Below are 14016 nucleotides of genomic sequence, written 5' to 3' on the forward strand. Positions count from 1 at the left end.
GGTATTGAGTTTACTTGAAACATGCATAGGCTACGACATATAGAAGCATAAAAGGAGTAAAGAAAGCAAAGAAAAAAGGCGAATTCTGCAGAGTAGGCATGTGTGGTTAAAAAAAGTACCATCAGATACTTGTGAACGAGCATAAACCACATTCCATCGGCAGCCATACAGCCGTTGCGACATCTCATCATCACCAAAAAGTGGTCCTGCTGTGAAATCCTTCACCCCAGGCCTAAGCATGTCTAACAGGAGTTTCACTAAATTAGCTCGAGTGACACTGTGTGCACACAAGTTTAATAAGAGCCGCTGTAGAAGCCCTTTTCCCAGAGGCTGCAGAAATACAAACATTATTTCCAAGTAAAGGTAAGCATACACAGGAAGGATGACAAAGCCGATACATTAAGCTCAGGTAACATGCTTAAACCAAACCTGTGCTAGGCGCAACAGTTGAAGCATTGACTTCAATCCAGCTGTATCCACAAGAGGTTTTCCTTCAACTTCCTTATTTTTCATGCCTGTATTGGTAAGCACTCCTGGTCTCCTGCCCATGGCCATTGAGAAACCCCCTATGCTTCCTACGGCCCGGTCCATGGCAGAGGAACCACCAGCAGCCATTCCAATGTTACTCCTCCGTATTCCAATTCTATTAGCACCTCCAAAAAGCCCCCGAGGCTGATACTGATTCATTGCCCGCTCACGCAGCAGCTGCGCTTCAGCAAGAAGAGATGGAGGCAAGGCAGCCAGGACTTGCTCTGAGGAAGTTAAAAGCACCTGGCACAACGAACGAACAGTTGAGACCAGTTAGAGATTTAAGTAAAAAGAACGTCAGGCTGCACAGAATTAAAATTCAACCGTGATTCCATACATGCCCCATCTCCACTTTACAAAAGACCAAGTTGCCAGCAAATAGCCTTACCTCTTCTCGAAGCTCGGCTGGAAACGTGGCAATGATGGAAGCACTATCCATATCAACAGGTTGTCCTTCCACTTGTTGTGCTTGCATCAATCTCTGAGCACGTTGCTGTGCAAGGACTTCAGCCTGGATGTCAGGAGGAAGTGCAGCTAAGAACTCAGGATCTATGTCTTCTGTTGGAGGTGGAGGCGGTAGAACATTTGCAGCTCGAACAGTCTGACTGTCATGAGAAGCTAAAACCTCAGCACGCAGATATTCTGGAAGGGCCTCCAAGAAGGTGGGGTCAATCGTGTTCACCTCATGACCTCCTTCCTGCCTATTAGCATCTTCAGCCTGTCTAGCATTTCCACCTTCTTGTTGCTCTTCTGGCAGTTCAACATTGTTCTCTCTTGTAGGGGAGCGAGCGCCAGATGCAGTCTCTTCAATTTGCTGATTGGACATTTCCTCATCTGCATCACTCTGCTGTTGCCTGTTGTCCGTCTCTATCTGCCTAGACATGCCAACTTCTATATTTACACTGGGCATATCTAAAGCTATAAGCCTCACTGGGCCACCATGTCTATCCGTATCATCATGACCATCAGCACTACCTATTTCTACCTCCAGGCTGCGCAGACTTTCACCCACAGTTGCACCACTGTCTTGACTTCCAACCTCTGCATCCCTAAAGACAGACGCACTTTGTTCATCTTGCATTTGTACGTCAACATTACTCTGATCTTCAATTGGTGGAACAAATGAGCTTCTTGTCAAACTTGTTTGTGCTTCTGTTTGGTCATGTTCATCAGCAACACTGATAGTGGCACCTGCATCCTGTTGGCCTTCAGCGATCATAACTACTGTATCGGGTTGCACTTCTTCTATGATCCCAGTATCACGAGGTTGCTCTGGCCCTTCAATGGCTGCAGGAGGATTATCAGGAATGGGCTCATCCCCTGGGCTGAGGCTCCTCAAACGAAAAGTGAATTGCTCCTCAATACCCTGTGCAACTGCCGCAGCAAAAGCCCCTGCTTGAGGTTGGCCATCATCTGTCCAATTACTTAAGCGCCCATCTGACCTGGCACCCCTTCTCCCTGTCAAATATCCAGGATCCATGGAAAAGTCAAGCAATGGAGGAGGAGGCCCACCAACACCACGTTCCCCAAAGAGACGATCACCTGGATTCTCAGCCAAGACAGGATCATACATATAAAAGTGAGTCACATCAAAACCCCCATTACCAAGCAAAGCATCAGTGTCCCTTGTAATGCTCCCAGCTGATGTCCACATTGCATTAGTCACAGCTCCAGCTGTTGACATTGCCCCGGATGAGGATGTAGGTCGAGTTAACAGAGGATGGTGGAAGGCAGCCCCACGATCCCCTCCTGACCTCTCAGGGAAAGGCCTGTATCCAGCTGGAGGCCTGCGACGATCCACAACAGTTGGACGACGGAAAGAGCTAAATATTTCATTCATGCCCTGAAAAGGGTCCCCGGGAAAATCAACCAGGGCAGATCCAGTATGTCCTAAAACCTGCACATGATTAAACCTTGTCAAGCCATCCCGCCATCGTACCTCTATAACCCGATTTTCCTGCCAATCATCTTCTTCCTCTTCTTCTTCTTCTTCGCCCAGATCTTCTCCATAATCATCCCCAAGTCCATTATCTTCATGATCTTCAACATCAGTATCAGGGGGAGACAGATGTGGAACACCCTCAGCTCCTTCCATGTCATCTTCTTCATCCTCATCTTCTTCTTCCTCCTCTTCTTCACCGTCATCTCCTCCATCCATTTCCTCATCCTCTTCATCTTGCGCATTTTCTGTCCTACGCTCTACTCTGAATGTTATCTCGGCTGTCGCAGTCTCCCCCCGCCTAGAAGGATTTCCGGAAGATTCATGCATGAAATCTTCTGGTTCTGGCTCCAAGTGCACTCCCTCTGATATGTCTGTAGCTATTCGTAAATCAGGTTCCATGTTATTGTCTCTGCTGCTAGTATTGTCTACCCCTACCGGCATGCTTTCTTCAGCCATTCGCATTTCAGAAAGGTCAGGATCATTCACAAGATGCTCCCTGCTTGGAGAAGCTACACCATCACCTTGTTGGGCGACAAGAGAAGGCTGTCCCTCTGTTGCATGGAGGCTTTGACCTGCAGGGTGCTCATCTATTCCAGGTGTTTTTTTCTGATTTGTTCCTGCAACCCCAAAAACCTGATCCCCAGAATTTGCAGCCCGTGTGAGTGCCTCCAATGCTTTCAGCACTGCATTGACCAGCTTTGGTGCCTCTGGATGATCCAAATCGATCACTTGAAGAGTGCTTGTCAACGACTGCACTAATCCCGCTTCAATCATGGTCTTGGCCATATCAGTTGAAAACCCAGGAACCTGAGTATTACTAGACGCATGGGCAGACAGGATAAGATTGATTAATACAACAAAAGCACGCACTTTTCTACTAGGTGGCTGCAATTTCTTCACACCACCTTTTAGGGCATTGTTTGCCCCTAACATTAATGCTCTTGAAATCTCAAAGACAACTCGCTTTCTTCCTTCCCCCGAACGCACACAAACTGCCATCAGGAAATATGCAGCCTTATCAGACAGCTTTTCCCTCCACTCATCCTCATTCAGCTTCGCAGTCACCTTATCAGTCGGGTATGGAAGCAACCTGTGAAGGATATGGTACAAAAGACCACCATGACCAATCATTTCAGAACATCCAAGACTTGGGCCCCTCCCTTGACTGCTTTCTAGGTCACGACGTAGGACCACTCCCACTGCACCAGAGTACATAAGGATAATTTCTGTCATCAACTTCAAAATAAAGGCAACTTTAGCTAATCCAGCAGACATTTCTGACAAGTTACTCTGACTCAGTGTGGAACTCTCTTCTGACTTTGATTTCCCTTTTCCATTGCCATTTGCTTCATCAACCTCCATTGCTGTTGTTGAATCCAAATCATTTCCATCTTTTCCAGGTGTTGGAGAGTGAAGTACTACTTCTAGCAATTGGTCAATAACTTGTGAAAAACTATGGGGAACTTTCTTATGATGACCCTTTGAGGACTTGCCTGAGACATCATGAGCTTTAAAGTTTCCATCAGAGCAGGGTGCAGGGCTCCCTCCATTGTGGGAACCAGAGGCCAAAGTCTTGGACTTCTCTTTCTCTCTCTCCTTGTCATCCTTGTCTTTATCTCTGTCTCTTTCTTTTTCCCGTTCCTTCTCTTTCTCTTTATCCTTAGACAATACAATGTGGGTCCTTCCACCAGCATTTTCTACCTGGCAAATAGCTGCCGAAGCCTGCATGAAAATGGCTGGATTCCGTAGGACAACAGGTGCCAGGGCAGTCAAAAATGTGCGTGGGGACACACGTCCATTGTGGCGGTGGAGAGCTGCCATAAGGGTATGCCTTATCTCCAGCTCCATAGCTTGCTGTAGAGTTTGTGGGTCCTCCAGCAAATGCCGAATGATGATAGCAGCAACACTATCAAACCCTGGAAACAAAGATTGCCTTGGAAGACTCAAAATAGCAGTCAAGCCTCCTGATTCAAGAAACTGCATTGCCACGGAATGTGTCTTTGTCAGTCTTGCACAGAGCTGAAGAACCGCTTGCACTGTTGTTGCTGGGATATTACCCACGATGAAGTTGCAAGCAATTGTCATGGCTCGGTGCTGCTCGTCCTCTGTCATGAAACCTGTAGATTTGCCCAGCACAGCAATGAAAGGATCAGCTTTTACATGTTCTGCAACCTCAGGATTCTGATCATCTGAAAGAGAACCTGAGCCACTGACAGCACCATTGCTAGTAGTAGCAGCAGCTGGCTCTTGTGGGTCTTGTGAGAGTCTTGGCTTGTACTGTAGCAAGTGATCTAGAACTAGCAGCAAGGCAGTTACCCATTTTGGAACAGTGCCCAAGGGCTGAGAGACCACATTTGGATCAAAAGTCGATAAGATGTCTAATGCAAGACTAACTAGACCATGCTCTGCCGCAACCTCCCTTGCTGCACTGTCTTCATTTAGAACCAGAGCTAAGGTATGTGAGATAACAGAAAGCAGACTTGTGTCTGTGGCTGAATCCTCTACTGGTGACACCTGCAGTTGTCGAACTAGATAAGCCACAACTCTAGCACGTTCTTCTCCTTTGTTGCGACTGCACATGGTCACAAGCAGATCTGTAAGAGGAAAGGCAACAGCATCCGTACTCTGCAGTAGTGTAATGACAGTAGCCAACATATCTTCCACTGGTGGAGCCTTTAAACTGTCTTCCAAAGCAATCTCTTTCCCTTTAACATCCTCGGTCTCAGTGGGCGCATCAGAGCTCCCTAGCGAAAGAGCCAAAGCTCGAGCAAGTTCATCATCCTCTTGAGGCTCCTCAGGATGGCTAAAAAGCCATTCCATGGCCATCTCAACACTGTTAGTCACCACCCGCCTCAGTGCTACCTCAGCCCTCTCTCTGGAAAAACCCATTTCCACAATCGTAGAAATGGAGGATTCATCAGGTGGAGGTCCCAACAAACGAGCACCAGCATTTCTCTGACTCTTCACATCACCTACACCAGAGTATATGTGAGTTATAATTGCAGAAATGGAGGTTATAAAATTTGGGCTGCACTTTGTAAACAGAGGATGATTCCAGACAGGAAGCACAGCTTCCAACACCTGCGATTGTATCCTCTGGACTAAAGCTTCTGGGTCTCTAGGGATCAGGACAGATCCACCAGTAACCTGCTGAACCAATAGTTGAGCCATTGGTTGAGGAGAGAGCAGAAACGCCGATGTGACCAGATGCTCCAAAAGCTTTGTGTAGCTTCGTAATGTTTCCATCAAACATGTATTTTTCTCCATCCCATTATCAACTTCCACCTTGCAACTCTCACTGTCCATAGGTGCAGCAGATGGCCGCAGAACCATCCAGAGTAACTCACTGGTGGCATTAAAAATGTCTAGTAGTTGCTCTAGAACACCGTGTGCATAAAGATTATTTACAAGTAAGGTGTTGCAAGTATGCCTGCGACTATCGAACACAATCGCTAATATGTCATCAATCACTTTCCCAAGATACCGACATTTGGATGCCTCAATTTGAGAAGAACTGAGTCCTCCATTGAAGCATAGATTACCACATAGGAGTTTTGCAATAGCTGCAGCAACCGCCTTTGCAGCTGAGCCAGGGGCCACAACATCATCGCGTCGACGAGAGGGAACCACCATTGCTTTCCCTAAAGCCACATACAAGCCACGAGCAGATGACACAAGTCTTGTCATCATGTCATAGTTTATAGAGTCTGGAGTTTTACGCTTTGCGGCTTCTTGTGATTGTGACCCCTCTCCAGAACTGGGAGACCCTTCAAGGTCAACCTGTGAAGCCTCAGGGTGGCGTGTGAGGCGGGCAAGCCGACCCCCCTGTGGGAAAAAATCACCTGCTGCTCCATGTTCTCTTCGGGTGCGGCGATGAAGCCCTTCTCCAGCAGAAATCATAGGGAAAAAGTCAGGCTCTGCACCCCAATGAGAGCTTGGCCCATCTCGAATTGAAACGGGATTCACATACTGCACTGCAGGAAAACCTCCTGTTTCATCATCACCACCAGTACCTTGTGGATTAACTACTACACTGCTCCCTGTTTCCTCCCTTTTTAATTCAGCCTTTGCATCATCAACCAATGAGACCTGCCACAGAACTTCTCGATGCACCTTGCCAATGTCACACAGGACATCAGCCCCATCGGTACTCAACTCTGTCATCATGGTATTTGTGCTCCTCACCAACACTGAAGAGAGAGAGAGAAATAACTCTGTTGTTGCAAGACACCGTATTAGCTTAGTCTTTTCCACACTCTCCAAATCAGACAGCTTGGCAGTTGCCAATGGTTTCATTGCTTCAAGTGTTAAACTAAGGCACTCCATTAATGAATTACAGATTGCACGAGAAAGTGTGTTGGCATGTTGTGAAGAAAACGCCCTGAAAGCCAAAGACATACTATGAGCAACTGAAGATCCCCCAAATGACACTGGAAGATTAGGTAATGTGTAGAGTTTCACGAGAGCATCAATTCCTTTCTTCTCAATGAAGACTCGGCTTGTATCTGCATTTTGGAGAAGTGTTTCCAGCAATCGGGCAGTGTTATTGATATACTCTGAAAGGTATGCCTCCACATTTCCACTTGGATTTTCCAATGTAGAATCTGACTGCTGCTGAGCCTGCATATCAGAATCTGTTTCCATGGGTACAGGAGCATCTGCTTCATTCTCTTCATACGAAGGTACCGAAGGAGCATCACTTATACCTCCAATCACAGCAATCGTTTGCAGAATCTCGATACATGCATCTACACCAGGTCCACGCAAACTTGGAGCATGGCGCATCAGCTCATCCAGTCCAGAGGCTAAAGAACTAGGAGTTTCATTTGCTAAAGCTCGAAGATAGGACTTCGAGGTAAAAATCTTAATGAGGCAACCCAGAGCATTGCGATCCTTGACAGCCTGCAAACCGGAGTTGTTTAGACACAATGCATCCAGCGTGTGGGGTATACAATTTACAGCCTCAGAAGAAGGCAGAACTCCAGCTGTGATTGCATCTAGAAATGCCGCAGGCAAACCTGCAGACTCCAAAGCTGAAAAGCAAGTTGGATCCTTGTGGATAAGATCACTCATCACTGATGCTGCAAGTGAGAATACGCCACCACCAAACTCCTTGGCATGCCTAAAAACTGTGGATAGGCATGCAGGCAATGCACTCTCTTCAGACCCATGGATTCTTGCAGAGTTGCCAGGTGCATACGTCCCCAAAGCAATTGCTCGAAGTAAAGCTTTTAGCAAAAATCTTTGCTGAAATGGTATCAATGTATCTGATTGGACAGATACAGCTTGGTGACCATCGGTATCATCAATAGCAGGCATTTTACCTTTCTCTACAGACAATGAATCTTCTCCCTTGTCTGCACCATCTTCCACAAGACTAATCTCAAACTTAAGCCTCTCAACTGCGTCATCTAGCCCTCCGAGGTCTCTAAATAAAGTCCCAGCTGGGTTGCTGTAGTCCATAAATGCTTCCAGAATATGTACACCTGAGCTAACTAAGTGTGTATGGGATGGATTCATATCTTTTAGAAGAGGAAGTAAAGTTGGTATGAGGCCAGACTCCCTTAAAGCAGCACATCCGGAAGATGAAGACACTAGAACAGTAACAAGAAAGAGCAGTGCCTCCACAAATGGTACTGAGCAAGTAGCAGCTGAACCAATTGCAGAACCCACAGCTTTTTGCATAAGGCTGGGTAAGATTCCACGATGCCCCCCTGCACTAATAGCAGAAAGAACAGTTGAATGGCGAGGTCGATCTTGGGCCTGTGCCGCTAGAGCTAGGACTGCTAGTAAGCGAACATCTTCAGGCACTGAATCCTCGCAGCGGAGAATTGTCAGGAGTTCATTCACAAATTCAGGTTCATTGCCAAAGAAAGCAGACAAATCTTCATGATCAGGATTTGATTGAAGGAGGACTGTGAAAGAAAGGAGTCGAATGCAGAGATACTGCCGGCGAGCCTGAAGATATGGGAATGACCTTGCAAATCGCAGCCGTGTCAGTAGGGAAAACCTGAGACTGGATGGCACTTTGTACTGATCAACCAACTCCTTCAACAGCTGTAGGTCACTTTCAGGACGCAAATCCAAACCCACCTTGTGAATGATCTTCAATCCTGATGTCTTGTTATTATCCTCCTCAAGGCCACATCCTTCAGAAGCATCTGAATAAAACTCAAAGTGTAGGGTAGAGCCAAGCCTTATTGCATCAGGATCACACCCATTCTCAATGGCACACGCTAATAGTCCAAGGCCTTCTTCTTTAACCCCCCATCCTTGGGAAAGAGAAAACAGGCGTGCGTTCAATGTTTGATCTCCATGCCAGCGGACCGCTCGATTGGACTGTACTGGTTTTTTTACAAATACAGCAAGGGTCTGCAATGAAGCTGTCACAATGTCGACATCCGTGGAACCAAGCAGAGAGGACAGATGCTGTCCAAGGAAATAGCAATACAATTCAATTACAGCTGCTTGATTTCCATCTATATCGAGACATATAAGAAAAAGAAACAGTATTGACATGTCGCTCACGTTACTCTTTATACCCTTAGGATAAAGTACCTCATAGGAGCTGTAGCAGTATTTGTTGATGCAATTCTCTAAAATAATGCGAGTTACTCTCAGAATTTGCAAGACTGCTGCTTTTGGAAAAGCTGACACAGAATCACTGAAGTCCGCTTCTAGCTGGAGATCCTTTCTAGGTTTAATAAACTTTTCGAAGTAGGAATCAAAATGATTCATAAGATCAATCCAGTGATAAAAGTCCCCCTGACACATAAACAGAAAGATGTGAACGAGAGTGTCACACAAGCTTAACACAAACTGGATTGATAAAAGGACTGACAAGTAAACAGAAAGATGTCCGCGAGCATGTCGCACAAGTTGGCACACACACAATCCAAGCTGTACGTCTGAATTACAACCTTGGAAAGAATTTGTAAATACCCATGACAGAACAAAGCTGTTCGACAAACCTTGTCATATTCCCAATTGAATCTGGAAAGAGGAACCTCTATATTCTCCAGGGAGATAATAGTTACGCTGCTGATAAAGGCCCTAACTTTTAGGGGCTGCAACAGAGAGAAGAATGTTTGTCAAAATTCAATTCCATCATAGAGCACAAAGATAATGGTAGTTCATAATAATTAAAGTGAGCTAGAACACTGGATCACGAGTAGCCTCACCCAAAAAGTCAAGACAATGAACAAAGCGCAGAATGAGATTACCATATAAGATCTTCTTAGCTCTGCAAAGGCACTAATAAACTAGTTCATCCTTGAAAGGATTCGAGAAATCGAGTATAGGGACGCCGACATGATCTATCGAAAAAGTAACTATGTGGGACTTCAAGTCGCGCTATGAAAATCAATTGGGCCAAGCGTCGATAAAATCAGGACGGTTTTTGGAAGTGTGTGTTATCAAGAAGTACTTAGTTTTATGATCGCTCCGATCAATCTTTCTAGTTGCAAGGAGTGCGTGATAAGAGCAAAAAAGGAATCGGTTCATAACAGCTAAGCAGCGTCTCCATGCATACACACAAATGCTCGAACGACATCATCAATGTACAACTTCTACATCGTCTAGCGTGATCGCCACGATCAATTGATGGGGAAGGAAACAAATTGGGATTCGCATGCTTGTGGAAGAAGGATAAGCTATCCAGCGAGAAGAAAAATCCCTACCGACATAGCGAGATGATTGAGCTTAAGGTTCTATATAGAAGATAGATACCGCAAGACGTGTAGCAGAAGAGCATGGCAAAGAACATCCCAAAAGGAGAAGGAAAAGCAGGGTACCAGTTCGACGCCGCGCTTCTTCTTGGCCTTCATGATCGGAGGGAAGGGGGGGGGGGATTCAAGGGAGGGTTAGGGCAAGGGCCATGAAAGGGGGGTGAAATGCAGATCGGATGCAAGCGTGGATGTTGGCTATGGCGGATGGCAGAGCTCGCAGCAGCAACAGAAACAAAGATAGAGAGCAAATTGAACAATGGAAGCCTCTCTTTGTTTGTTTGTTTGTTTGTTGTTGTTAAGAAGAAAAAGAAAAGAAGAGAAAGAGAAGATGGAAGATGAAGAATCCCGAAGAAAGAGAAAAGTTAGTGAGAGAATGCTTCCTCTTTTTTTGCCTTTTCTTTTCCCCCTCCGCAAGCCTCCCCTCCTCTTCCTCTCATTGATTAGAGTTGATGCCAGGGTTCATGGTGGTAAACATAACTTGAACAGTTAGATGCCAGGGTTGATGGCGGTAAACATAACATGCATCGCCTAGAACTCCTTTAGCTGACCTCCTTGAATGTATTTGTACTGTGGGCTGCCTATGTGTCCGGGTCAAGTATCACCCTCTGGAACCATTTCTATTGTCCTAGCCTTGCTTGTCTACCATGGGCTGTTTGCATATCCATACATTTTGTAAAATTCAGGTAAAATATCCACAAATAGGTCATAGCTTACTTGAGCTGAAACTTCTAAGCATACAACTCAACAAATTTGTCTAGAACCCCAAAAAAAAAAAAGGAAGATATGGTGTCAAAAGTGAAACTTCAAGGAGAAAACCCCCAAGAAAAAGGAGCATGTTCATCTCCTTCGATATCAAAGGTCCAACTCCAACAAGGGGTAAAAAACTCCAAGGAAAAAAGCCTCCTCTCTACGAAAACATGAGATCAAACAAGGTACAATGATTATATAATAAACACTCTTTTCCTATTATTTTATGCTACACTAATATGACTAGAGTGAAAGAGGAGCTGGGCGGGGAAGGAGAACAAAAAAAGAATAATAGGCTTTTATGTCCTAGCACATAGCTAGGGATTATACCCTCGCACATACTTTTACAAGAACAACCTAACATGGTACGAAAACACTAGGAGACGTACTAATAGCTTAACACATGCTTATATATGCACATTGATGTGCATAAAAAGAGAGAGAGAGAGAGAGAGACACACACACACACACACATGTGTGCGCACATGCACACACGCACAAAGCATTTGTGGTTCCTTTATGATCACATACCCATCCTATATCTACTAGAGACCAGAGGAGATGCCAAAGGATTTGCATCAAAGCATCCTACTACCCTAATTTAGCCTAGTTACAAACTTTGTGGTTGAAATTTTACTTTTGTGCCATGGCAACCTCACAAGAGGCACCAATATGATTGCATAATTAATTTCTTGAAAATAAGCTTTTTCTTTATTATGATACATTTGTAAATTATATAATACAATTGTAAATACTTCAAAAGTTTTATTCATGTTTCAAGTTTTATCATATGTCAAATGTTAGCTTTTTAATGCCTTAAAATTTTTGTAAGATTTCCCAAATTTTGGGGACCCATTGTATTTGCAATATAACGCTCCTTGAGTTGTATAAAATAAAAAGCAAATAGTTTTGGCTAAAAACTTTGCATTTTGCAACATTAGCATTTGGATTATAGAATTTTGGAACCAGAGTGTATGGCACCGTAGGCACCAAGATGGGTTAATCTAAAAGCTTAAGTTTAAAGCATCTTGGACAAGTAGATAGGCCTCCATATGCAAAATCTTTGATACCTAGGTAGGCCTCCAATGTGTAAAAATCCATGTTTACCCGATCAAGTGCCTAAATGACATGGGGCAAGATGAAATGAACACCTTTTTTAAAAATATTAAAAACAAAAAAAAATCTCTTTGGAGTGTCCAATGTTCATGAAACGATAGCACTATTTGAAACAAATACTTGAATAGCTTATGCTACTTTCATCACCATAAATCAAAAGAATCTCTCTCTCTCTCTCTCTCTCTCTCTCTCTCTCTCTCTCTCTCTCTCTCTCTCACACACACACACACACATGCACAATGCAACAATCGAGGAAGATTTCAATTTTATCAACCTTTGTATGAAAATATATGGTTGCAGGCAAAGCAAAGTCATCTAGTTTCAAAGGAAAGGGAAACTAAAAAAGTAACAAAAGTTTGGCCAAGAAGAAAAGGAAAGCATGTCATTTACTACTCTTCAAGCATCTCTCAAAGTTCCCACAAATGAACTAATCGATCCAAAAAGTAATAATTTTAAATAGATAGCCCTATGTCTCTTTGACTATATAGCATTGTAAGCATTTGCCCTTTATAAAATTAGCCATTAGATAAGCTAATCATCATCTATAGGATCCAGACCTATAAAATAAAAAGGGTGGTACTAACCAATTCTCTTTTTGCCATTGTTACCTTCCTTGTTACCACCCATTGATTAGGAAATATCCAAATACCATTATATAGCTGATGGCAATGGCAAGTCCCCTCAAGTTCGAAATAACAAAATTCATTTCATTTCTAGCTCCTTAGTGCTTAGAACATGTTATTCAATCAAGGACTAACTATAGCTTAATAAATCAATGAGAGCAATGTGGCACAAACCCCGATACTCTTTCTTCCCTTTTTTGTAGCCACCTTTTGGTTCCCTTACTTCTTGTTTCTTTTCTCTCATATGTTGCCTTGCAAGAACTGTAGTCCCACTATAGTCTTAATGAAGACATTCTTTAATTAGTCCCACTATAGTTTTAACAGAGGCACTATTTAATTATTTGTGAGTCACTTTGATTCTCCATTTGCCAACCTCATCTTGCAATACACAAAAACCCTAGACCCAACTTCATCCAACTGCATGTTCCATCATTGAATGTTACCATGCCATGCAAGTGGATGTTTTGGATGGTCTAAATGTTTCCTTCAAGGCATCCATACATGTCAAGACAATGTTTGATAATCCCTTTACAAAGGTCACGTTTGGAAATTCATTTTAGAAGCTTTAAGAATTGTAATGGCTCATGATGAGCACATCTTGTAATAATAATTAGACATGGTATTACTCTTAGTTATAGTCTAGCTTTTGTTAACTTTGTAAATAAAGGCACTTTTACAAGTAAGGGAGCGTAACTACCCTTCCTCTATCTTTTTACTAGATAAATTTGTATTTTTGAAGCTTTTTCCTTCATTATTTATTCTCTCTTTTTTTGATGCTCACCCACTTGTTTCTCTCTCTCTCTCTCTCTCTCTCTCTCTCTCTCTCATTTTTTAGTTTGTGTAATCAACTTCACTTGCATCAAGTCTTGTTAAGTTTTGATTATTTTATGAAGAGATACAAATTCTAAAATTTTAGAGACCCATTATGCATTCAATTTTTATTTACAACTTACAGCATTGTCAAATATTCTAGCTCCCTAGTGTGATCCCATTTAGACTTAACCTTAAGTTCTATTAGTTTTTAAAATTTTAAAGAATAAGAATTGGATTGGGGAGGTTTAAAGGCTACTAGGAATTGAAAACCACAATGGATGCATGTCTTTATAAAATACAAGAGGTCACTCATTAGAACAATAAAAAAATGAACACTTTGTCTTTCTTTCTTCCATTTCTAGAGCTAACATCTTTTGTAAGCTATTAAAATATAATCCAAAACGTGTATGTAATAAATCTATAAAAGCTAGTTCTTTTTGGACCTCTTGTGGCTAAATCCAATAAAACTCATCTCTCTCATCAACTAATATACAATCCCAATCAAAGCACTATGATATTG

The 14016-nt window shown here is 43.3% G+C and overlaps 1 protein-coding gene across 1 annotated transcript in view; it reads right to left on the minus strand.

Annotated features, from left to right (window-relative positions):
- The window catches only part of LOC147896885 (E3 ubiquitin-protein ligase UPL2-like), a 31274-nt gene extending 20796 nt beyond the window's left edge, over positions 1–10478 (minus strand). The window contains exons 1-6 of the mRNA XM_087381062.1: positions 10264–10478; positions 9442–9537; positions 9029–9235; positions 917–8899; positions 430–771; positions 120–330 (exon numbers count right to left, since the gene is read on the minus strand). Of these exons, the coding sequence (XP_087237188.1) occupies positions 120–330; positions 430–771; positions 917–8899; positions 9029–9235; positions 9442–9537; positions 10264–10296 (8872 nt within the window). The 5' untranslated portion in view covers positions 10297–10478. The remainder of the gene's footprint in view (positions 1–119; positions 331–429; positions 772–916; positions 8900–9028; positions 9236–9441; positions 9538–10263) is intronic.
- Between the last annotated feature and the right edge of the window lie 3538 nt (positions 10479–14016).

The sequence above is a fragment of the Dipteris shenzhenensis genome, chromosome 11 (assembly GCF_047967505.1).
Source record: "Dipteris shenzhenensis isolate YYH24624 ecotype China chromosome 11, Dip_SZ_1.0, whole genome shotgun sequence".
Classification (NCBI taxonomy): Eukaryota; Viridiplantae; Streptophyta; class Polypodiopsida; order Gleicheniales; family Dipteridaceae; genus Dipteris; species Dipteris shenzhenensis.